The 24,246-nt window shown below is 38.1% G+C and overlaps 1 protein-coding gene across 14 annotated transcripts in view; it reads left to right on the top strand.

Moving 5' to 3' along the window:
• The window catches only part of NPAS3 (neuronal PAS domain protein 3), an 870,070-nt gene that overhangs the window by 722,084 nt on the left and 123,740 nt on the right, over window positions 1-24,246 (top strand). For all 14 annotated transcript variants that reach the window (XM_035262010.3, XM_035262012.3, XM_035262011.3 and 11 more), the window contains one exon: window positions 18,626-18,800. In XM_035262010.3, coding sequence (XP_035117901.2) covers window positions 18,626-18,800 — 175 coding nt within the window. The remainder of the gene's footprint in view (window positions 1-18,625; window positions 18,801-24,246) is intronic.

A 24,246-nucleotide genomic window follows, 5' to 3' on the forward strand; every position in this document is an offset into this window, starting at 1 on the left:
ACTCCAAGTACACTCCTCAAAGCTCCTACAGATCTTAGGTATCGATTTTCTGGGATGCCAACCACACTCCTTTCCTGCATCCCAGCCTGCAAGGGCAGCGAGCCTTGCCCAAGCTCCCTCTGCCACGGTTTCTTTCACCTTTGTGGCTTCCACTCTTACATAAGTAGACACTGTAGAAATTGAGGGGAATTGTTTGTGTACTTAGGTTTTGCAGGTGTTTCCTAATTCATTCTCCTCATGATAGGAAGCAGAGATTGCCTCTTCAAGACAAGTTAAAATCTGGAGAGACAGTGACTTATCCACCCTCATTCCAAAAATCAGTGGTGAAGACAGACAGACAGAAGTAACAAGACTGACTTTTGTTTCCCAGGCTAATGTTCAAGCCAGTAGTTTATATTATATCTTTTTACATTAAAAGTGACACCTTAACTTAGTTGTCCTTCTGTTTCTATCCTTTTCTTCTGTTTTGAAAACTGACTTCACATACCCCTGAGGTAATGCAGTATGCCAACAAGTCTAACACTGTGGTTCTTACTCTACCTTCATCAATAAAATATGTTCTTTAAGCTAAACCTTCTGGAATGACCAAAACCAAATAAAACATGCCAGTATAGAGCTGCTCTCGTTGGAAAATGAGAGAGAAAGGCCTCAGAGGTATCCCAGGGCCTCCTTAACCTGGAGCCCATCGGTAGGCTCAGATCATTTTAATTTCCTCAAATTACTTACAACTCCAGGGAGAGGATGGGGAAGGAAACCATACTGTTCATCAGCGATGCAAAGAATCTGTGATCCCTTTGGATCAAAGGCAGCTGTCTTTTGGTTCAGCACGAGACCCATCTTCATTCCCCACTAACTGATAGTGTATTAATAATGCTTCTGAATCAAGTTCAAGTGGTTTTGAGTTTCTCAAGGCTATGCCATACTTTTGATTCTAAGTCTCAAAAGATCTGCTTCAGCAGCCCAACTATGGGTTTCTGAATGAATATAATATAATGAATAGGTAGGCATAAAGGATAAGCCACCATATTACTTTGGAACCCAAATATATAGCAAACCCTTCTGAATCACCTCATTTCTCAATAAAATTTTAATTCCATTTTTTCACTTACTTGCTCATTCATTTAAATATATATAATTCATTCAATTATATATATACATATGTATATACACATATATATGTATATATATACATATATATATAATTGACTATGCACCAGGGTTTGTAGAAATGAATTTGATATGGCTGCTGCCCTCAAGAAGCTTACAGTCTAGTGAATGAATATATACTTAGTATATGCCAGGTTTGCTTCTTTCACACATTGTATGCATTACCTCATTTAATTTTGACTACATGGAAGTAGATACCATTATTATCCTTACTTTATAACTGAGGAAACAGTAGAGTAACTTGCCCAAAGTGGGTAATGGTTTTGATCCCAAGCCATTTGCCTCTAGAGTCTACATTCATAACCAGTACCCTCTATTAGGAGCATGTGAAAGTGTTAGAAAACTTACCAGGACGTAGCTCATTGTGTCTGTACAACTAGCCATAAAACTGGACCTGGCTGGCCCAGAACCCAACCAAATATTTGAGTTCAATAAATGTACTTTGTTTGTCTGGGTACCTGGGAAGTCCATTTTAGCAAACAGAGCAAGAACTTATTAGCCTCAAAGACAGGACTTCATTTCTAAATGACAGAATTAAAACTAGAACAAGAGATTTAATAATAATTGTGTAGAGTCAGCCAAAGCCATTAGATAGTAAGGAAGGCCTGGCTGTCAATTCTACTAATAGGTTACCAGAAACCATACCTTTAATATTCTCTATTTCATCTAAGGAAGCAAGAAAAAAAAAAGGGAGCATTAGAATGATAATGACCCATTAGTGACTTGAAATTGGGATTCTGATGCTTTGTTTTGTGTCATGCTTATGTAGTGCTGCTCAGACAACAGAATGGATCTCAGAAAATCAAAGGATGGTCAATGAGAGAAACAAAAAGAATCCCCAGGTATAAAGGAACCAAATGGACTTTACTAAATGAAAACCCCTGGGCATTTTGCAGGAAGATATGTAATCACCCCAGCTCCCACCAGGACCACTCTCCTGAGGCTCACAGAGGGTTGGGTGTTCCACATGGAAGAAATCAATGAGAGCCGTAAAGTGTATGCAAATTACAAGAGGGACAGACTTTCTAGCTTGAAGTCTAGAATAAAAAAATGTTAAGGTAAACAGGCAGAAATAAATACCTGGGTGCTAATACAAATGGACAGTTTGCCCATTGCTTCAGTGATGCCAAATGGATGAGCTAAGAAAACATGCTGTGTTCTCTCCTGAAGTCCCTGACCCTCACTAAAGAAAATGGGTATGAGCTAGTCATCTCTAACAAAGTCTGCCAGGTCTAAGCCATCTCCATCGTAACTCATTTAAACAGTGAAACTGTTATTCCTGGGGCTTCCACATTCTTTTTTGGATAAAGAAAGAGTTGCAGTTGAGTCTTTACAAAAGTTGCCTGTAAATCCTTGAGTCATCCTTGTTTTGTGTTTTTCTGTCCCTCTTGGTATGGACTGCATGAAATTTTCCATTTGCAAAAGGGTTTAATCAACAGTAAATGTTTTGAATCAGATTAAAAACACAAATACTTTAAGAGCTATGTATTTATTCTGTCCTGCTAAATGCAGTCATTTTATCTTGTTTCTGAAGGGCAATGCAAAGCCATAGATGCTCTAATGAATTCCCTGCAACAGGCAGGTACACTGATGGTTAATAGTAATTAATGTTTATCTTAAAAGAGCCCGGGTTCTTCTGCAGAATTTTCCCCCTTCTCCTTGACACATCAAAAATGGGAAATCATCTATGAGACTGTTTTATTTGTCTCTGTTTTCGGACAGCACATTTACATACTCTCGAAGGCAATCAATACCAGCAAGCCCAGGTCTTCCAAGAGTCCTTAATTATACGCCTAAGAATGCATATGTATTCACATGTAATACTTGTGTTTCTTCACTGTTTCCCCCACCTTTTTTAGCCGACATGTGTTAAGAGTCTTTGAAAGCAAAGAGTCAAATAAAGAGAATAACAGGAAAAAACACAATGTGTTGTTAAATGTGATGGCAAAATAATTTTTTTTTTTTTTTCAAAAAAAAGCTTCAGTCAGTATGATCAGTAAAAGGAAAAAAAGACAGCCAGCAAACTGTCTATCATGTGATGAAATTTGACAGTAGGGATTATGGCTTTGATGGACCAGAACAGCTAATAGAAGAAGCTGACATTTTTGAAACCCTGCTAATTAAGGGTTCCTTCCTTAATATTAAAATAAAGTCTTTGTCTGGGTTTTATGGTTGGAGAATCAGGTGTTTTCATTAATATATGCCAGTCAGTCTTAATAAGCTTGGAGGGCAGAGGAAGTTATTATTGAGTGACCTTCTACAAAATAAGCATGTTGCTAAGGGCTCTAACCCTGCCCCGTTCAGACTGATGAATCTCATTTCCAATGCAAAAGCTTCACAAGAAATCCAAGTATTCTCTGTGCAATCACAGAAAATAATCCTTGTGTCTCTTGTAATGTCCAGAATTGCCACTTACTACACTACTACTGTACAATGAATATTACAATACATATTATTTTTCTACCACAATTGTCTACATTTCTGAATTGCCCAGAATAAGAAAACTTATTGTGAAGACACTTGTATTGAAAAGTCAGCTCATTTTAATACTTTTCAAATAGTCATCTACTCTGTTCATGAATTATAATGCTCAGAATACATCTGACAATACTGGCTTTGAAAAGGAGATATGTCTATATTATTACATATTCATTTTCAAATAGATTTCAAACAGATTTTAAACCATTCATTGAAATTCATTGAAATGATAAATTCACAGTTGGATTTTGATTGACTCTTAATCCAATTTTACTTTTGATAAGTTTTCACCCCTCTCTTCCCACCCACTCCCAACCAATGTATTTTTTGCTCTTCTGATGGCTTTTAAAGCAAAACTGAAGGGGTATGGTAAAAATGGAAGGTTTTGATAACTACATGTAAAGCTTGTCAAAATGAATTGGTAAAATTAATGAAATTAAAAAGGCACCACACTATAGCTGATTTTTCTGGCTAATTTTCAGTGTATCAGTGTTCCCTTATAGAAGCAGGGTTTATGGTAGCTTGCTGTTGGTTCACAACCTAAAACAAAATTTTGAAAGAGTCTTTCAGTTACTAAACCATACCACCATATCTAGATGGCATGGAAATGCGCAGCTAGACAAGGTATTTAGTGTTGGGATAGTAGATCTCACAGGTTGAGGTTTTGTGGTTACCCAGTTAAAATAACATTATTGAAATACTCTGCATCTTGAGGTCTGCCTGCACTAGGAAGAAAAGTTGGTTAGCACCACTATTGCTGGACTTGTGGTCAAGTAAAAAGACAACCACCCTACTAAGGTCTCTCTGGAGAAGGTATAAGATAGATTAAAAATTCCAAAATGTGGTTCCATATGAAATTTAAAGTATTTTTTCCCCAATTCTGTGAAGAAAGTCATTGGTAGCTTGATGGGGATAGCACTGAATCTATGAATTACTTTGGGCAGTATGGCCATTTTCACATTATTGATTCTTCCTAACCATGAGCATGGAATGTTTTTCCATCTGTTTGTGCCTCTCTTTTTGGTGAGCAGTGGTTTGTAGTTCTCCTTGAGGAAGTCCTTTACATTCCTTGTTAGTTGTATTCCCAAGTATTTTATTCTCTTTGTAGCAGTTGTGAATGAGAGTTCGCTCATGATTTGGCTCTCTGTTTGTCTATTATTGGTGTATAGGAATGCTTGTGATTTCTGCACATTGATTTTGTATCCTGAGACTTTGCTGAAGTTGCTTATCAGCTTAAGGAGATTTTGGGCTGAGATGATGGGGTTTTCTAAATATACAATCATGTCATCTGCAAACAGAGACAAAATTTGTCTTCCTTTCTTCCTATTTGCATACACTTTATCTCTTTCTTTTGCCCAGTTGCCCTGGCCAGACCTCCCAATACTATGTTGAATAGAATGGTGAGAGACGGCATCCTTGTCTTGTGCCAGTTTTCAAAGGGAATACTTCCAGCTATTGCCCAGTCAGTATGATATTGGCTGTGAGTTTGTCATAAATAGCTCTTATGATTTAGAGATACATTCCATCAATATCTAGTTTATTGAAAGTTTTTAGCATGAAAGTTTTTAGGCCTGAATTTTATCGAAGGCCTTTTCTGCATCTATTGAGATAATCATGTGGTTTTTGTCATTGGTTCTGTTTATGTGATGAAGTATGTTTATTAATTTGCATATGTTGAACCAGCCTTGCATCCCAGGGATGAAGCCAACTTGATCATGGTAGATAAGCTTTTTGACTTGCCACTGGATTCGGTTTCAGTATTTTATTGAGGATTTTCACATCGATGTTCATCAGGGTTATCGGCCTGAAATTTTCTTTTGTTGTTGTTGTTGTGTCTCTGCCAGGTTTTGGTATCAGGATGATGCTGGCCTCATAAAATGAGTTAGGGAAGAGTCCCAGAAGGAATGGTACTGGCTCCTCTTTGTACCTCTGGTAGAATTCAGTTGTGAATCCATCTGGTCCTGGGCTTTTTTGGTTGGTAGGCTATTAATTACTGCCTCAATTTCAGAACTTGTTATTGGTCTATTCAGGGATCCAACTTCTTCCTGGTTTAGTCTTGGGAGAGTGTATGGGTCCAGGAATGTATTCATTTCTTCTAGATTTTCTGGTTTATTTGTGTAGAGGTGTTTATTCTCTGATGGCAGTTGGTATTTCTGTAGGATCAGTGGTGATATCCTCTTTATCATTTTTTATTGTATCTATTTGATTCTTCTCTCTTTTCTTCTTTATAAGTCTCGCTAGTGGTCTATTTTGTTAATCTTTTCAAAAAAAAAAACCAGCTCCTGGATACACTGATTTTTTTTGAAGGGTTTTGATGTCTCTATCCCAAAAAAGAGCCCAATAGCCAAGACAATCCTAAGCAAAAAGAACAAAGCTAGACGTATCACATGATCTGACTTCAAACTATATTGCAAGGCTACAGTAACCAAAACAACATGGTACTGGTACCAAAACAGACATAGTCAAATGGAACAGAACAGAGGCCTCAGAAATAACACCACATATCTGTAACCATCTGATCTTCAACAAACCTGAGAAAAACAAGCAAAGGAAAAGGATTGCCTATTTAACAAATGGTGTTGGGAAATCTGACTAGCCATATGCAGAAAACTGAAACTGGACCCCTTCCTTACACTTTATACAAAAAATAACGCATGACAGATTAAAAATTTGAATGTAAGACCTAAAACCATAAAAACCCTAGAAGAAAACCTAGGCAATACCATACATGACATAGACATGGGCAAACACTTCATGACTAAAACACCAAAAGCAATGGCAACAAAAGCCAACATTGACAAATGAAGTCTGATCAAAGTAAAGAGATTTTGCACAGCAAAATAAACTATCATCAGAGTGAACAGGCAACCTACAGAATGGGGAAAAAATTTTTAAATCTATCCATCTGACACAAGGCTAATATCCAGAATCTACAAGAAACTTAAACAAATTTGCAAGAAAAAAACAACCCCATCAAAAAGGGGGCAAAGGATATGAACAGATACTTCTCAAAAGACATTTACGCAGCCAACAAACATGAAAAAATGTTCATCATCACTGGTCATTAGAGAAATGTAAATCAAAAGCACAATGAGGTACCATCTCATGCCAGTTAGAATGGTGATCATTAAAAAGTCAGGAAACTGCCAGGCGCGGTGGCTCAAACCTGTAATCCCAGCACTTTGGGAAGCCGAGGTGGGTGGATCACAAGGTCGGGAGATCGAGACCAACCTGGTCAACATGGTGAAACCCCGTCTCTACTAAAAATACAAAAAATTGGCTGGGCATGGTGGTGTGTGCCTGTAATCCCAGCTATTCGGGAGGCTGAGGCAGGAGAATTGCCTGAACCCAGGAGGTGGAGGTTGCGGTGAGCTGAGATTGTGCCATTGCACTCCAGCCTGGGTAACAAGAGCGAAACTCCGTCTCAAAAAATAAAAAGTCAGGAAACAACAGATGCTGGAAAGGATGTGGAGAAATAGGCAGGCTTTTACACTGTTGGTGGAAGTGTAAATTAGTTCAACCAATTGTGGAAGACAGTATGGAGATTCCTCAAGGATCTAGAACCAGAAGTACCATTTAAGCCAGCAGTCTTATTAGTGAGTATACACCCAAAGGATTATAAATCATTCTACTATAAAGACACATGCACATGTATGTTTACTGCAGCACTATTCACAATAGCAAAGACTTGGAACCAACCCAAATGCCCATCAGTGATAGTCTGGATAAAGAAAATGGGGCATATATATACCATTGGAGTACTATGCAGCCATAAAAAAGAATGAGTTCATGTCCTTTGCAGGGACATGGATAAAGCTGGAAATGATCATTCTCAGCAAACTAACACAGCAATAGAAAACCAAATACCATATGTTCTTACTCATAAGTGGTAATTGAACTATGAGAACACAGGGAGGGGAGCATCACACACCAGGGCCTGTTGGGGAGTTGGGGTCTAGGGATGGGATATGCATTAGGAGAAATACCTAATGTAGATGATGGGTTGACAGGTGCAGCAAACCACCATGGCATGTGTATACCTATGTAACCCTCCAGTTCTGCACATGTATCTCAGAACAAAATATAATTTAAAAAAAAAGAAAGAAACATGATGGCCTTGAACAGCCCTTTTCCATAAAGGGTGACATTCAATAATTGCATTATTTGTAATTCAAAGGATAAATGCTTGAGGGAATTGAAACCTCATTCTCTGTGATATGCTTACTTCATATTTCATGCCTGTATCAAAACATCTCATGTACCCAGTGAATATATATACACATCTACTGTGTGCCCACAAAAATTTTAAAAATAAATTTAGAAGTTTTTAAAAAAGTTGACATTCAAAGCCACTGCTTAAAAAGACTTACAAATAAATTATTCAGAATTAAACTTTTAAAAAAATCCCAAAGTGTGGTTAACAGAGCAAAACCTGTCTCTAATTAATTAATTAATTAAAATTTCAAAATACACCATGTGGTTTGTGTTCACATATTGTGAAAAAAAATGATCGACTGTAAACTGAGTTCATTCCAGTGTGGCATATACAGGAACAAATGAGGTAAGAATCGTGGGTCCAGGGCTTACAAATGTAGGACAAGAAGTTAGCTCAAAGTGCGTCAATTATCTAGGCCTATGTCTACTATGAGACAATGAGGTACGAACTTGAGAAGAAAAATGAGATATGACATTTCCTATAAGTGATTACTTGAACCTGTTCTTCAGTATTTTAAAAGGAGGGGGAAAATGGTTAATGAATATTAGCCTGGATCTATGTCTTTAGGGCCTAAATCAATCACTTTGTGTTCATTGAGCTTCTGCCTAATGCTTTCCCAACATCCTAGGCTTAATCCAAAAACAGCATAATACACTACCCCTGCTCTTATAAGCTCCAGTGTGGTTAGAACCCTTTTGTGTCCTGGATTGCTCCCATCTTTTCATTCAAGTCACTGGTCCTTTTTCACTCCTTTCTCTGTGAGGAGCCAGACTGGGAGTTGCTGTCCCAGATACTTTTGGTTCACAACCACCTCTGGGCGCCTCCATACTAGTGCTACTCAAAGTGTGAATCATGAACTAACAGGTTCAGCATCACCCAGGAGCTTCCTAAAAATGCAGAATCTTGAGCTCTACCCTAGATTTCTGGAGTCAGAATCTCTGGGAGCCCATTCTGCATTTTAAGGAAATCCCAAAGAATCAGGAGAAATTTGAGAGGCAGTGATCAACAGTACTCAAGTCAAAAATTAATCGTTTACTACATTGTGTTCTCCTATTATTTGACTTCGTATGTGTTTTTCTTATCTCTCCAAAGTGGATTGTAAACTACCTAGGGGAAGGTGCTGAGTTTTAGTGTTTCTTTTAATTCCTAAAATCCCAAATACAGTGTGTTACAGAGAGTAAATGATAGACAAATATGTGATTGACTAATGCACGAGTTCAGTTCTGTTATTCTACAGACATTTCTTTATTTCTGTTATCTTTTGCTATCTCATGCCTCTTCCCTTTCATGTCATTTTCATGTTCTACTCCAAGGATTCTTGCTTCGAGAGCATCACTTTTCGACAGAAACATATTGCAAACCCACATGGGTAATTTTAAATTTTCCTAGTAGCCGCATTTTAAAAAGTAAAAACAAGTGAGATGAATTTTAATGATTTCCTATTTTTTATTCCATTTCACATCTCTAAAATATTATTTTAACAGGTAATCAGTATAAAGTCTATGATAGTTTTCATTTTTTATATTTTTGTACAAAGTCTTTAAAACCTGGGCCAGGCGCGGTGGCTCAAGCCTGTAATCCTAGCACTTTGGGAGGCCGGGGAGGGTGGATCACGAGGTCAAGAGATCAAGACCATCCTGGTCACCATAGTGAAACCCCATCTCTACTAAAAATACAAAAAATTAACTGGGCATGGTGGTGCGTGCCTGTAATCCCAGCTACTCGGGAGGCTGAAGCAGGAGAATTGCCTGAACCCAGGAGGCGGAGGTTGCAGTGAGCCGAGATCGCGCCATTGCACTCCAGCCTGGGTAACAAGAGTGAAACTCCGTCTCAAAACAAAACAAAACAAAACAAAAACCTGGTGTTGGTGTACACTTACAGCATATTACACATCAGAGCAGCCGCATTCCAAACACTCAGTAGCAATACCTGACTCGTGCCTTTCATACTGGGTAGCAGCTTCTAGAGAATATTCATGGATAAACAGCAAAGGTGCTCGAAAGACCTGAAATAAAATGCCGGATTGCCCATGTGTGATTACAGCATTGTTCTGGGGAGACAAACCTAGAACCTATCACGCTCTCAAAAGGGTTTGCCCCCCCACCACCACCATGGCCCTCTCAGAATATCCTATGATATACAAGCGTTCAGCCTCTGGAATGACTCATTTCTTTTGACCCATTTTTTCTACTTGCCAGTTCTATTACATTCTCTATCCAAGACTAACTCCTTCTGTTATGAAACAGTTGTCAATTTAACTTTTTCCTTTAAAATAGCACCTAGAGAGTGTTCAGGGTATTGACTTGCTTTCATAAAAGATAACCTCAAACACTACCACAGTTAGTAGTTACAATAGCCAAAAAAAAAAAAAAAAAAGCAGTATATTAGACCTTTTTTTTCTTGTGGTAATTCACTAGAAATAAATTACATACCATGGCCATGGTGCCCACATGGTATTCCGGAAGGTCAGTAATTAATCCTGGCATGGAGAATTTCATTTCTTCTTGTTCTCCTATTGGATTAACTCCCCAAATAATTTCTTAACATGGGCGAATCACCCATATTCTACAGTGGCTAAAATATTTTAGTATACTTTGTGGTTTTCTTAGATAAGATTTTTTAAAATTTTAATTCTGGGATCCATGTGCAGGATGTGCAGGTTACACAGGTAAATGTGTGCCATGGTGGTTTACGGCACCTATCAACCCATTAGATAAGATTTTAAAGACTCCTCACGGTGACAAGGGGAAGCAGAGAGTGTTATTTCAAATACAGCAGCAATGGCATTGACCTGATGCTCCAGGCTGAGCAAGATCCTCATTTGGTTTTGCTTTCTCTTAAACAAAGATTTCTTGAGGTATAGAAACAAACTATCTTTGTTAAATCTTTCAGGTTTTGAGGTTTTTCTTTGTTTTGTTTTTCTTGCAACAACATTGTGACTCAACTCCTGGTAAGAACCGCTGTTGCTGATCTTCCACTACACAGTAGCCCCTTTGAAAACACTCAGGAAGGATTAATTGTATGACTTGTGCATTTTATTATTTATTATTATTTGGGTGTGTAATTGTATGTGTGCATTAAGCATATCCAAGGTTTTAGTCATATAAACCACATTATTTTACTGTGACCAGAATAAAATTACTTTGTAGCCTTCAAAACTCAAATGGAAAAATCGTCCCCAGAATTATTATAAGTTTCCTAATCCAGTTACCTTTAAAATATAAGAGCTAGGCTGGTGAGGTGGCTCATGCCTGTAATCCCAGCACTTTATGAGGTTGAGGCAGGTGGATCACTTGAGGCCAGGAGTTCAAGACCAGCCTGGCCAACATGGCAAAACCCCATCTCTGCTAAAAGTACAAAAAGGTTAGCCAGGCACAGTGGCTCATACTTACAGTCCCAACTAACTACTCCAGAGGCTGAAACTGGAGGATTGTTTGAGCCCAGGAGGCGGAGGTTGCAGTGAGTCAAGATCACACCACTGCCATCCAACCTGGGTGACAGGGTAGGACCTTGTCTCAAAATAAAATAAAAAATAGCTGTTTAGAATCAGGAAAATATTTAAATTTCAATCTTACAAGCATTTCCACTGTTTCTTGTTCATGTAATCAGAAGGAGGAGGACAAAATTCACTATGAGAACAATAACAAAAATTGAGATGTATTGATACTGAAGTCTGGCTATGCATAACATGCATCACAACATGTATCCAGATTTAAATGACAAATATTGAACCATGTAACATTTGAGGATAATGGATTAACTATGCCAATATGAAGTACTTTATGCTGATTGGTCTCCTTACCACCAAGGTAATGAAGAAGCTTTGAAAGTGACATCCTACTATTCATTTGATCTCCAGAAAAAAGAGACTGACTTGAGTTACTTTTAAGATTGTTAATGTTTCTTTCTTGGCATAGTTTTACTTTTTACTATGATGTAACCTCTATTGACATCCTTTTTCCTTCTCAGCACTGAAATAAATACTAAAAAGTTGGCCTTTTCTCCCCTAAAGACACTTGAAAAATTCAAAACTATAGGAACCTTGTAAAACAAGGTTTTAAAATTTCTTGATTTAATCACGTTCACAAATCCCGAGGCTCATTCCTGTGATGTAATATCCCCTCAGTATTAAGGCATTCTCTAGGTTCTTCTTTTAACTGATGTCTCAAGGAAAAGAAAAGGATATTGACGCATCAGTACTATTCTAAAACCACTGCTTCCATAGCATGGTGTGATGGAGGTATGGCCTGATCCAAGATTATAAGAAAGAAATGAAATACAGTGTATAATTTATTTCTTAAACATAACAAAAAATGGGGGAGATCTACAAAGAGTTTGTGGATCTGTTTTACACACAGACTATTTATAGAAGTATTTAAACATGCTCCCTTCCAAATAACTGTGCCCATGTCTCAATCAGTAGCTGTAATTTGTTCTTTATTTCCTCTTTGACTCTATTTCTCCAATAGTCTGCCTTTTTCTTTTTCCTCTCTGAGAACTGGGAGATCCACTGATCCCCTGGAATTATTTCTGGCACATCCTAATCAAAATTCAGAAATTGTTATGCAGTATCTTTTTTTTTTTTTTTTTTTTTTGAGATGGGGTCTCACTCTTGTCACCCAGGCTGGAGTGCAATGGTGCAATCTGGGCTCATGACAACCTCCGCCTCCCAGGCTCAAGGATTCTCCTGCCTTGGCCTCCCTTATACACTATCTCTTTGGGTGCTCCAGTTGCAACTTTTTAAGTCAGGCACTCCAAGGGTGATAGAAAAATGTACGAAAAACAAAAAATGTACTTCATGAATCCCCATGGGAGTCAAATGTTCATTTGTGAAGATAAAATAAATACATGATGTAGTATCTTTTAGCTAAAATTCTTCTAAGGGAAGCCTCCGTTAACATATCTGTAAAAAGAGAGTGGATTCGTGTTCTTATTTGATGACACTGGAAGGATTTTTCATTCTATCTCATCGTTCTGATATTGAACCTTTCTTCTTGTTCTACTAATTTATACATGTATTTCTGTAACAGACCCAATGCTTTTATGCGTTTTTCTTCAGATAAGTCAGCAAATACATAGAATGAGACAGAGCAGTAAAGAACATCAAGTTTCTGTCAAAACAGTTCATAAATATTCAGTGGAGTTCTGCAATATGTAGGAAGTTATGAAGATGGCATTAAGATACCAGTAAATCCAAAGAAAACCTATGCTAATCAAGCTATCATATCTTATTATATTTTATTCTCTTATCACTTTATTATCCTTCAATAATATAAATGTGACCCCACCCCCAGAAAAAAAAAAAAAACCACAAATCCTAACCTGCTGTTGTGAGATAGAACTTTCACCTTATCCTGGGTCAGGATTTTCTAACCAGGATATCAGGGTCTCTTGGTGGATCTGAAGGCCTAACCTGGGAGTTAAGTTTCCAAGCCACTTATCATATACATAGTCCTCTCTCGAGAATGACCTTGTGTTCACATATTGCTAGCATTCCCTAAGGGATTGGGGCCTGGCTGCAAAAGGACACCTGAGAAAGAGAGTAACTAAGAGCCCTTGCAATAACTTTAGTGCCCTCAAAATATTTTTTAATATCAGCCTTACAAAAGATTTTGACATTCTACCAGGTTTTGAATGACACTTTCTATTGATAAAAATCAACTTTGTATTATTCCTAAGACTGAAATATTCTTTAAAAAAAAAAAAGGATCATGAAAATAGATGTATGGTGTTTCTTTATCAAAGTATTCTCTTAAGTTATTCCATTATGGAGGTAACTTACAAGCTCACGGCCTGCTCCTCATCTGCACCAAATCCCTTCAATCAAAGAAGCTCTGAATTCAATGAGTTGCACTGTTAGTACATCACTGTAGTTAAAAAGTATTGCTCACTCCAGGGAACCAAGCAAAGGCTATTGACATGCTTGCTTGATGTATGAAAAGACAAATTAGTCCCCCATCCTATCTACCAGCAGGGTACAATGACCCGACATGGAAAAGTCAACTCAAACCACTGTATAATATATTTACATTTTTTTCCAGGAAATTTCAGAGTTAGTTACTAAATCAGCTGTGTCTAGTGTGCAAATTACATGCAAGCTAACAAAATGTGAAATAAATTTGACAAAGACTGTGTGGTTTAGCTTGACTGTAGGATATGCTGGATGGCACTAGTGACTATGGTTTGTCCTGGAGGAATCTATGGTAACATTGGGCAGGGAAAGGCAGGAAAAAAAAGCATTTAAAGAAAATGCTGTTTGTGGATGTGATTATTTATTACTTGTTGCCTGTCTGCTGCCCTGTACCATTCTTAGCTGTTTTGTAACACACTAAGCAATGTGAGACAGTAAGCTCTCTTGTAGAGTCAGTTAGCTGGAGTAAAGTTGGACCAAGTGAGTGAAGTCTGAAACAGTCATGCTTCCTTCTTTTTCCACTAGAGAAACTATTCAAAGATCAATGGGTCTGTTATCTTGAGTTTCATAAACAGAACATGGATTTTTTAAGTTCTCACAGTTGCCTTAGAATGCAATTTGCACTAATCATAAGAACACACTATTGGAGAGGGGAAAACTGCTTTTCTGTCAGATCATAATTAAGGATTGAAGATAGGACCAATAATTAATATAAAATGGAATTTCTCTAAATTTCTATTGTTGGTAATTTGAAGGGATACTTAAGAAATATTAATTTTTATGGAACTGTGTTACATTTCAGATAATGAGGACATAAGGTTGTGAACACTGGGAACTAACCAATTAAACAGAGTTTTGCCATAGATTGGAAACAGGTGGGTTATGAAAGAGGGACACTATTCTCTTAAAGAGTTTCTTAAAACTTGTCCCTTCCCAGCACTTATACAATACTCAAGGACTTATTGGGAATAAATATATTCATTTTAATGAGTAAATATTGTCATTACAGTGCCATTTATAATAACATAAAAGAACCAACTTAAGCTTTTCCAAATCAAGTACAGGTAAAAGAAAATTTTTTTCAGGCCTAAATATCCATTTTTTGTTCATTCAACAAAACATTTGTAATAGACCTTCTAAATATAAGACACTAGTCCTAGTTCTCAGCAGGCAGATGTTTTAGAAGAGGTGGTAACTGAAGATTTCAAGGTACCTAATTAGCATTGGATTGGAGCTCTATTTATTTTTCCAACTTGAAGCTAACATGAAGTAATGTCTGTTCATCAAGGAAAAAATTCTCCGTTTTGCTTTCTATAGTCTATTTTGAAGCACAGAATTTAGTGGAAGGAAACATGAGTTCTAGCCTGTCTCACCTAGTGAGTAGAAAGAAAAAAAAATGGGAAAAGTGATGGACTGAGAATTAGACAGTTGGGCTCACAGCCTTCTTTCTACCACTAAACAGCTGGGTAAACTTGCAAATGCATTTTAACTTCTCAGAACTGTAGGGCTTTTTCCCATGAAATAAGGAGATATTAATAGATGGTTTTTAAGGTCTCTTCTGGCTCTAAAATTGAAGTGAAGTCAAAGCAGTATGAGAAATGTTGAACGTGTTAGATACACGTATGACGTGATGATAATGTTGATGATGACTCAGGTACATTAGACAAAGGTAAATTGACCTTCGTCTAATCCTACTTCTCTTTTGCTTTAGTACACCTCCTTTAGTGCCTTCTTTTGGCCCTAGAGTTCAATGGCAAAGCATCTTCAGTTCCAGGGGATTGGCAGGCTGCCTGCCCTCGGCCTCTTCCCTTTATGGTACTCAGTGCTCTCCTGAATAAAGTGACGCTGAAGCACAGGGGAACTCAGAGGTCTCTGCTTACCCTCTGTGGCTGCCAGTGCTACTCCTGAGAGGTGATAGGTCAAGTGAACTTTGAACCAAATTCTGTTTCCGCCATTGGCGTTTTCCAGTATTGAGGTTCTTTTGTAAACTGGACATGATTATACTAGTTCAAAAGATGTTATGAGGATTAATCAAAGCAAAGTACAAAAAGCGCCTGCACATAGTAGAGAACTGCCTATATTGTTATTGTTAAGGCTGAAAGCATGCATCACCCCTGCTGCACCCCTTGCTGACTAAAGTGCTGTCCCAAAGTGAAGACACACAGTTACACAATAATATACATTTCTTCATGTCATTCATCCTGATCCATCAAACAGCAACAACAATGAAACATGTTTGTGGTGCTTATTTCCCACAAAGTGATTTCTTCTGCATAGTTTTATTAGATTTTCAAAAATTAGGCTGAGAGGCAGATAAAGCAAGTCTTATTCTCATCCCAGCTCCCACGGCCACAGCCTTACAAGGAAGCATTCCCAAGGAACAGAACTCCAGAGGAGCCATACATATGGAACACAATGTGACTGGTTCCCCCAGGGCCCTGCTGAGCAGCAATGCTGCCACTTTTAGAAGAGGCAGCTGAAGCCCAGGAAAGTTAAATTAATTGTCCAAGGTGACTCAACTGAGGAGGAAGATTCTGACCTTGAAGTCAGATTATAACTCCAAGTAGTGATGCTTTCCTCTACACTGTGTGGCCTTAACCACAGAATACATAGAAAGACGATGATAGTGTCAAACTCTCAGTGCCCACCTCGCCATCCTCATTAAGCTTTAAGGTATGTTAGCGGGAAATCCCATAAGGCCAAGGGGAGAAGAATTCCCCACCAAGCCCTAGTGCTCTTTGGCACATCGAGACTCAGTCTTGCCCTAGATGTGTCATGCTCCGGACATTATTTTGTGGAAGTATCTGCACATCCAAGCAAATCAGGTTGTAGAGAGAGTGGCCTATTTCTGCTCTCTATAAGCCTGGCTCATATGAATATTCAATAACCAGCACACCCCAAAAAACTATTTATTTTTTGCCTATTTGTGTTGTCATCCTATCACCATCTCTGGTGGGTGCCAAAAGGCATATTGAATTATAAAGGGAAAAAATCAGTTCAAGAAAAGTGACAGAAATATGTATGAAAGTGCTACAGTTGGACTTCATGCAAAATGAGAGTGACTTCCTCATATTCACTAATCTCCAAACAAAATAACCATCAAGAAATATTAAAACACACATTTTATTAGTTTCATTTAATTTCTTAATTGCTCAAAGTCAGTTTACCCATTTATTACTGTGTGAAGTGCTTAGAGGCAAGGCGCACATTAAAGGGATTATTTCCATGTAATCCCCCCCTCCCAGAGGGTAAGAGCTGATCACTGTGAATCCCGATTTACACTCTGTAACAATACCAAATGGAGGAAATGGGGATTGTAAAATGATATAGTCAATGGTTGGGTGATACAGTACGAGAGTGCAATTGAATAGCAAGAGAAAAGTACCTCATTTGTGGTAAAAGTTATGCGAGCCCTTTTCGGGAATAGCTATTAACCAAACTGAATTTAGCCTCCTGTTCTTCTGACTGTACCTATGTTAATTGATAGATGTTGAAGATCTGCAGCCTGTTAAGATGTTAATCAAATGGAGTCTGGGAGTAGATGTGATCATGTTACCGGGACTTAGAGTTCTGGGGACAAGAACTGCTCTGAGTATTACACTCTCTGTGACAGTGTTTCCACTGCCAGTCATCTTTCTTGGCATGAAAGGGCACAGGCACTTAGGTACAATCTGGAGGGATGCTGGAAATTATCCTGGAAAGGGAAATGAGGTAGGCAGGGGTTCTAGGTAAATATCCACTAAGAAACCTGTGACAATCTGAAGCTCTGGCAGCTTCCATGGTACGTCATAGCTGGCCTGAAACCATCACACTCCAGAGGACCAGGAACCCATCAGTGACCTGGGAAAGAGCTTTTGCTTGTCCTATTACTGACACATCTCTCTCTATTGTATATTGGGAGCATTACCATTATTCTTAGGAGATTAAAAACCTTAGAACATTAGAGTACAGAGGTAAGGCCAGTCCTTAACAACTTCTGCCCCCCTCAGACAGCGCATGACCCAGACACAGGGGTCATGCCTCACAGCATTAAAACAGGCAGTGCCTCTATTTCAGGTTGAACCCATTCTGATATTTGATATTCATTCTCTGCCTTAAGAGTCAGCCTCATTCAAAGAGTACACAAAATAAAACATTTTTTTAAAAGCCCTCAAGGAGATTTGTACTACGTATCCTATTAGACTGAAGGCAAAACAAGCTGATTCCAGCAGAAAAAAATATGGCTGCTTCAGACCCCAGCTGACCTCTTTTATATGGAAAATCCCTTATACAATTACAAAGCTAATGAGTAATTTTTAATGAAAACATTATGCCTTTGCATATATTTGTAAGCAGCCCTTCTTACATTTAAATTTACATAGAAATCAGATGATATGTATAAAAACACATCTTGGAAATCTGTGTATTTTAAGGAAAATACTCGCCTGCTATCTCTGGCTATTTCTATAGCTGTTCCTATCCAAAAACCAAACTTCTCAATAAGAAAACTGTAGAATTCAGTCAGTCACCTGGTTGACACCCAACATGAAAGTGTTTGATGATGCGTGGATAAAACAGCTGAATACAAGGCAGACTCGTCCACATGTCACACAATGTTTTGGCTTTATGCAAACAGCAGTGCATGAGGGAAAAAAAGCTGAGCTTAACAATTGCTAAATAAATACATGTGAAAAAATCTTTCTCTTTCACCTCAAGCATCCTTAAGTATTTGAAGATGAAGACAGAACCAGGGTTGTTTCTGAGACCTGAGTGTATTTTCTTTTCTACTCAGAATCTGAATCACTATGTTAAATTTGAAAATGGAGAAGCCTTTCTAATGCCTTTCTTTCCCACCCTTTCTCTTCTCCCTCTAGGTGGAGCTGACAGGCAGCAGTGTCTTTGACTATGTCCACCCGGGAGACCACGTGGAGATGGCTGAGCAGCTGGGCATGAAGCTCCCCCCTGGGCGGGGTCTCCTGTCGCAGGGCACTGCTGAGGATGGAGCCAGCTCAGCATCTTCCTCCTCTCAGTCAGAGACCCCCGAGCCAGGTGGGAATTGCAAACCCAATGTGTGGGTTGGTGGGCAGGACCTTTGCCAAATGAGTGTGCTCAAGTTACCCATGTGAAGAGACTATAAATAGGTCTAAGGGTATTTAACAATTCCATGCAGCTTTCAGTCCCATGCAGTAATTAAATAAGGAAGAGATTTGAAAATAAGGAGACATTTTAATAAGTATAATCCAGAGATCTAATTTCAGTTGAACAATACATACAGAAGGTACTCGTTCCTTTAGTTTCTCTTTCAAATTACTAGAGGGAAAAGCTCCCGATTTGGAACACCCTCTTCATTTTATTGTTACCATGGCTAAATCTAATGCATTTATTTATTATTCAGCAAAATCTATGGCAAAGGCATTCCAAATATTAGCTTGTAGAGAATTAAAAGTATTAGGGACTTGCAGAAATCTTGGTTTATTTTTTTTTTAAGCATCAGAAGGTACTTGAAAGATGTGAACAGATAAATTAAGGCTAAAAAGAAAACAGAAATGGCTACATTTTAAACTGCCTTTCTACCCTCAGTATTTAATTAGATCAATTGTATAGAGGAATGAACAGAGGTGACATTCCTCATTGGGATTCCTTCCAGGACTCTTATAGACTTTGCATTCAGAATGTTCCCATTTTCATTGTGTTGTACTGATGATAATTTAAGTATTAGGGGAAAATCCATTTATAAATTAAACAAAATGACTTGATATCCATCAGTCCCCTAGTTCATCAAGCTGTTCAAACACGGGGAAGATTGGCTGGTCGGCCTGGGTCTTCCGAGAGCGCTGGTAATTAGATCTGCGAAGGATTTATTCTTTGCTGATTGGGGCTTTAAATTAATTGAAGTTCCACATTTGTGGTTTTGTCCTTTTTGTACTTTTTTAGAGGAGATATTTCATATTCTTGTGTGGTGGAGTGCTTGGCCAAGCAGCAGTGGTTTAAATGTTAATTTTTCTCATGAGAAGTTTAAGATTTTTTTAATGAATCAAGGCCTGATTTGAAGTGCAAAGTTTTATTTGCTTACTTGGAAAATTATTTTTCCACTCTTCAAAGATGCTTGTACTTTACTTGATCTGTTGTTTTAAAACAGATTCATACAAAAGCATTTTATCAGCAAGAAAAATAGGAAAACCTATGTTAAGATTAACACTAAAATAACTCAGCATATTTCCAAGAAAATAATTTGGCCTCCCTAGAAGTAATCACAATATGTTTCCTCACACTGAAGGAAAAAAAACACTGACTCTTTTGGAAGTGTTTTCAGAACCAATCCATGTTCCCTCACAGAAGTTAACTCTAGTTTCTAAGGCATTTATTATTCTTAGCTTTGGTGATCATCCTTCACCAGTGAGCCCCACACATGAGAAAAGAGAGTATTTTAAGACTATTCTTTACCCTTTAAACATGAAAATACTTTTGTTCAGGTGGGGAAGTGATATATTCTTATACCATAACTCCCTGACTTTACTGTGCAGATATGTCAGTGAGATCCCTGGAAGTGTTTCTTAGGCAACAGAATGTTCACACCTTGGCATATTTGAGAAACAGCACATGAAAATGGTTTTCTACTCTGTCATCCGAAAGTTGGATTGGAGAACCTCTTCCTCATGACTCAACCGCGCAGAGTGAAATAATTTAAGTTTCTAAGCCTTTGTATGAGGGAAGGTCTTGGGAAAGTTTGTTTCCTTGAATCACAAACTTTCATGTTTGAAAGGATCTTCATGATCATTTTATCCAGCCTCTAACATATGCAGCCAACTTTCTACAGCAAAACCAGCACACAGCCTTTCCAGTCTCTGCTAGATGCTGCCCCTGATAGGAAGCTCATGAATTTGCAAGGATGCCCACTCCCTTGTTGAGTAGCTCTAGTGGGTAGCTACTCCTGATATGGAGCCCAGATCTACTTTTCTGCAACTTGCCAGTGATCCAAAGTCTGCCCTCTGGGACCACATTTCTGAGTTATCCCTTCTTCCCTATCATTGCCTCTCATATATCAAATACATCAGATCCTCCCTTCTCCTTTCCAGGTCAAACAGCACTAATTCCACAACCCTTATTCAATGGCATATTTCTAAGAGCCTCACCATCCTAGTCATCCTGCCCTGGCTGTGCTTCAGTTTGTAGGTAAACCTATAAAAATATGATCAAGAAAAGTGAGCACAGCCCTCTAGATTTATTCGTATCAGTGCAAAGCAGAGGAACGGTCACCTTTCTCAAGATAGGCTACTGTTCTCTTAATGCAGCCTAAGGTTAAATTTGGCCTTCTTGGAAGCCAGATCACCCTGTCAATTCATACTGAGCTTGATGTCTCCCCAAATGCATGCTGACAGTGAGACTTTGGGAGAAAAAAATCCACAACCTGTAAACCAGCTCTGCTAGAGTATCCTAGGCAGGAGTCTAAATACAACACCAAATCCAAATAAATATGTTAATATAAGAACTGTCGTAAATCCCATGCCTTCTATGAAGCCCTAGCTTGCATAAAATAACCCTAGGTACACTAGCAGAACACAGTTCTTAAGAATATTAATTATAGGAGAATACATATCTCCTTCAACTGTTACCACTCTCCTTTAAAGTTACTTTATCACTTAACTTTGAAATAAGATTGAAAGATACTATAAATTTACTTAGGTTTCCTTCCCCTGCGTTCACCAGCCTTCCTTTAGCCATCCTTGCTAGTGAGATTGAAAACTCTGCCTTCTACATCACTTACAAATGTGGGCTCATTAGCTACACTTGCATAAGAAGAAGCTCTCTTCCTTGATGGTGAATGTGACTCTCACCAGTCGAGAACATTAAGCTACCTTAGGCTTAAACGTCTTCAGTGTTGGTTATTTTCCATCTTTGCCTTAAAAAAGCAGTTAGATTGACTGCTCAAATACTGAAAAGCAGTGTAGGGTGCTACCTTGAACGAAATATCTTCACTAATGCAGATGATCGCTCCAAGGGAATTACTTAAAAAGTTCATGTCAGGCAATGCATCACAAAGCTGCTTATGTTTCTTAAAAGCTGAAAGAATTTTAACAAGATTTCCTAATTCTTAATAACATGAAGGAACATTTTTGAAGACTGTTGTTCACTGAATCATAATCTCTTAAACTCTGATAAAACACAGATTCTTTTTTAAATAGTGATGTGATGTAGTTGGAAAAGGAATATCAATATATGGTTATGATGAAAATGAAAGGACTAGTAGGTACGGAATTTTTCAGAAGCCCTAATGTGTTCAGCGTAGCATTACTAAATGACCGAAATACAAATAACATTTGGCATAATAAGAGGAAATAAGTGACTAAAGCAGCCTAAGGGGCAGTGATACTGTGCCACAACAGGAATTCTGTTTCTTTGAACTGCCAGCCCTGAGACTGTCTTGTCCTGACTTAGGTTCAGGATAATGGAGGAGAAAAAAATATGCGTTGATTATACAGCAAACACAAATAAATATTTTATATGTATGCACATTTATTAACAGTTTAGTCACTGTATTATCTCAGAGAAATCTAAGGTCAGGCAAAAGATAAATGAGGTGGCCTTGTTTAAAACGTTATAAAGTTCTAGAGTGCCTAGTTAGGGGTTGATTGGAACACTCTGGAAGACGCTGCTCTTTGCTGTCCTGCAGGCTTCTGCCGTATGAAGAGCACACAACCTCTGACAATGGCATTTGGAGGGTTTTCTTTTTGCAGATCTGCTTGTGCCTTTTCATTATTACTCTTAATGATTCTGCAATCTTGGGATTATGAGTTCTATCCTCATCTTTTTAATAAATTTCAGTGCCATGCCTTTTAAATGCTTAGTAAACAGAAAAGCAGCTCTCTTAAGAAATCCTGGAGGAACTTTAAAACTCTCCCCATGTTGAAGGCAAAGGGTAATATTCCCTGTATTAGGCTGTAAAATTGTCGTATTTTACTCCTTCTTCCTTCTTATTAAACAGCTTTATTTTTTCCAATTATAAAATTAATTCAGGCCCATTGTGAAAAATTCAGAGAATACAGAGAAAAAGGAGTAAAGAACACCACCATCCCACTAGTTAGAAATAACCATTATACATATATACCCGCTACATATCCTCCTAGATTTTGTTTCTGTTCCTGTGTATGTATGTACATTTGTAGTGTATTTGGTCGGGTTTTTTGTATTTCTTTTTAAAATAAGATTGTATTGTGTATGTTTCTGATAACTAGCTTTTTCATTTTCATGTTTCTCTAAGATAAAATTCTGTCTCCAGTGGTTTGTTTCTCACCAGCTAGTGATCAGTTTCCACCATAGGAACCCTGTCAGGAAGAACATACCTAGATCCTGCTTCAGACGGAACTCAGCCAGGGAAAGGGGTTCTTGTGGCTTGACTGGGTGTGAGCTCGTAGAGGGGGAAAATCAATACCGTACCAGGATTTAGACAATTTAGCCAAATGCATGAGGCAGTACTTTGGATGATGAATAAGTACAGCTGCATGGCTAACCCACTGGTTGTCAAAAATACAGGTTATCATGTTTTGTGTAAATTTTCAGGCAGAATCTGGCCTGTTTTGTGGAGTTAAGATCATCATTATAGTAGTATGATCTTTATGCTATTATACCTACGCTATGTCCTGAACATTTCCAAGGCAAGCAAAACGGAAACAGTAGAGTACTTGCCTGAATGGAAATAATCTTCATTTCCAATGTATGCCTCTATGCCGTGATAAATGCGTATCTCCTTCTAATTCTACAGAAACAGAAGCTCAATTCCTCTGACTTCATTGATGATTTTCACAATAAGTGATATAATTAGACCAACAAATGTCTAGAAATAACCTAACAAATGTAAAATTTTTTCTGAGGATCAGATCAATATTTTATATTAAAATAACTGGATATGAGATACACTTCTATAGGTGAATTATTTACCTTCTGGTATATGGTTATGGAGGGTGTGTGTGTGTGTGTGTGTGTGTGTGTGTGTGTGTGTGTGTTGGGTCAAGATTTCTATCACTGAACTGAATTTAGAAGTTAGGCAAGGGAAACCATCTTACTAACCCCACATCCAACCCCGGTCCCCAGACAATGTGACTGTATCTACAGCACTTTCTGCTGTACTGCAAATGTCAAACAGAAGGGGTAATGGATTTAATATTAGCGCTGGCCAAGGTGTTGAGGGAGCTGTTAATAATGTCACTCCAGTTATTGATCTGAAGCCTTTAAAAATCAGAGAAAAGTGAGAGATCCCCTACTGGGGAAAGACATACAGTGACTGATTTTTATTGCCAATATATTTCTACATATAGAGTAGCAACTTTCTGGAATTTATGTTATCACCATTAATCCCATTAATAAGTGAAATTTTTGGAGTCATTTTATGGTGAGATAATATCATGGTGACTGCCCAGCATAATACTAAAAGATTGGGTTAAGTTATTTTATACATAAATAGGGCTCAAAATTCACATGGGGAGTACAGCATTCAGAC

This window comes from Callithrix jacchus, chromosome 8 (genome assembly GCF_049354715.1).
Source record: "Callithrix jacchus isolate 240 chromosome 8, calJac240_pri, whole genome shotgun sequence".
NCBI lineage: Eukaryota > Metazoa > Chordata > Mammalia > Primates > Cebidae > Callithrix > Callithrix jacchus.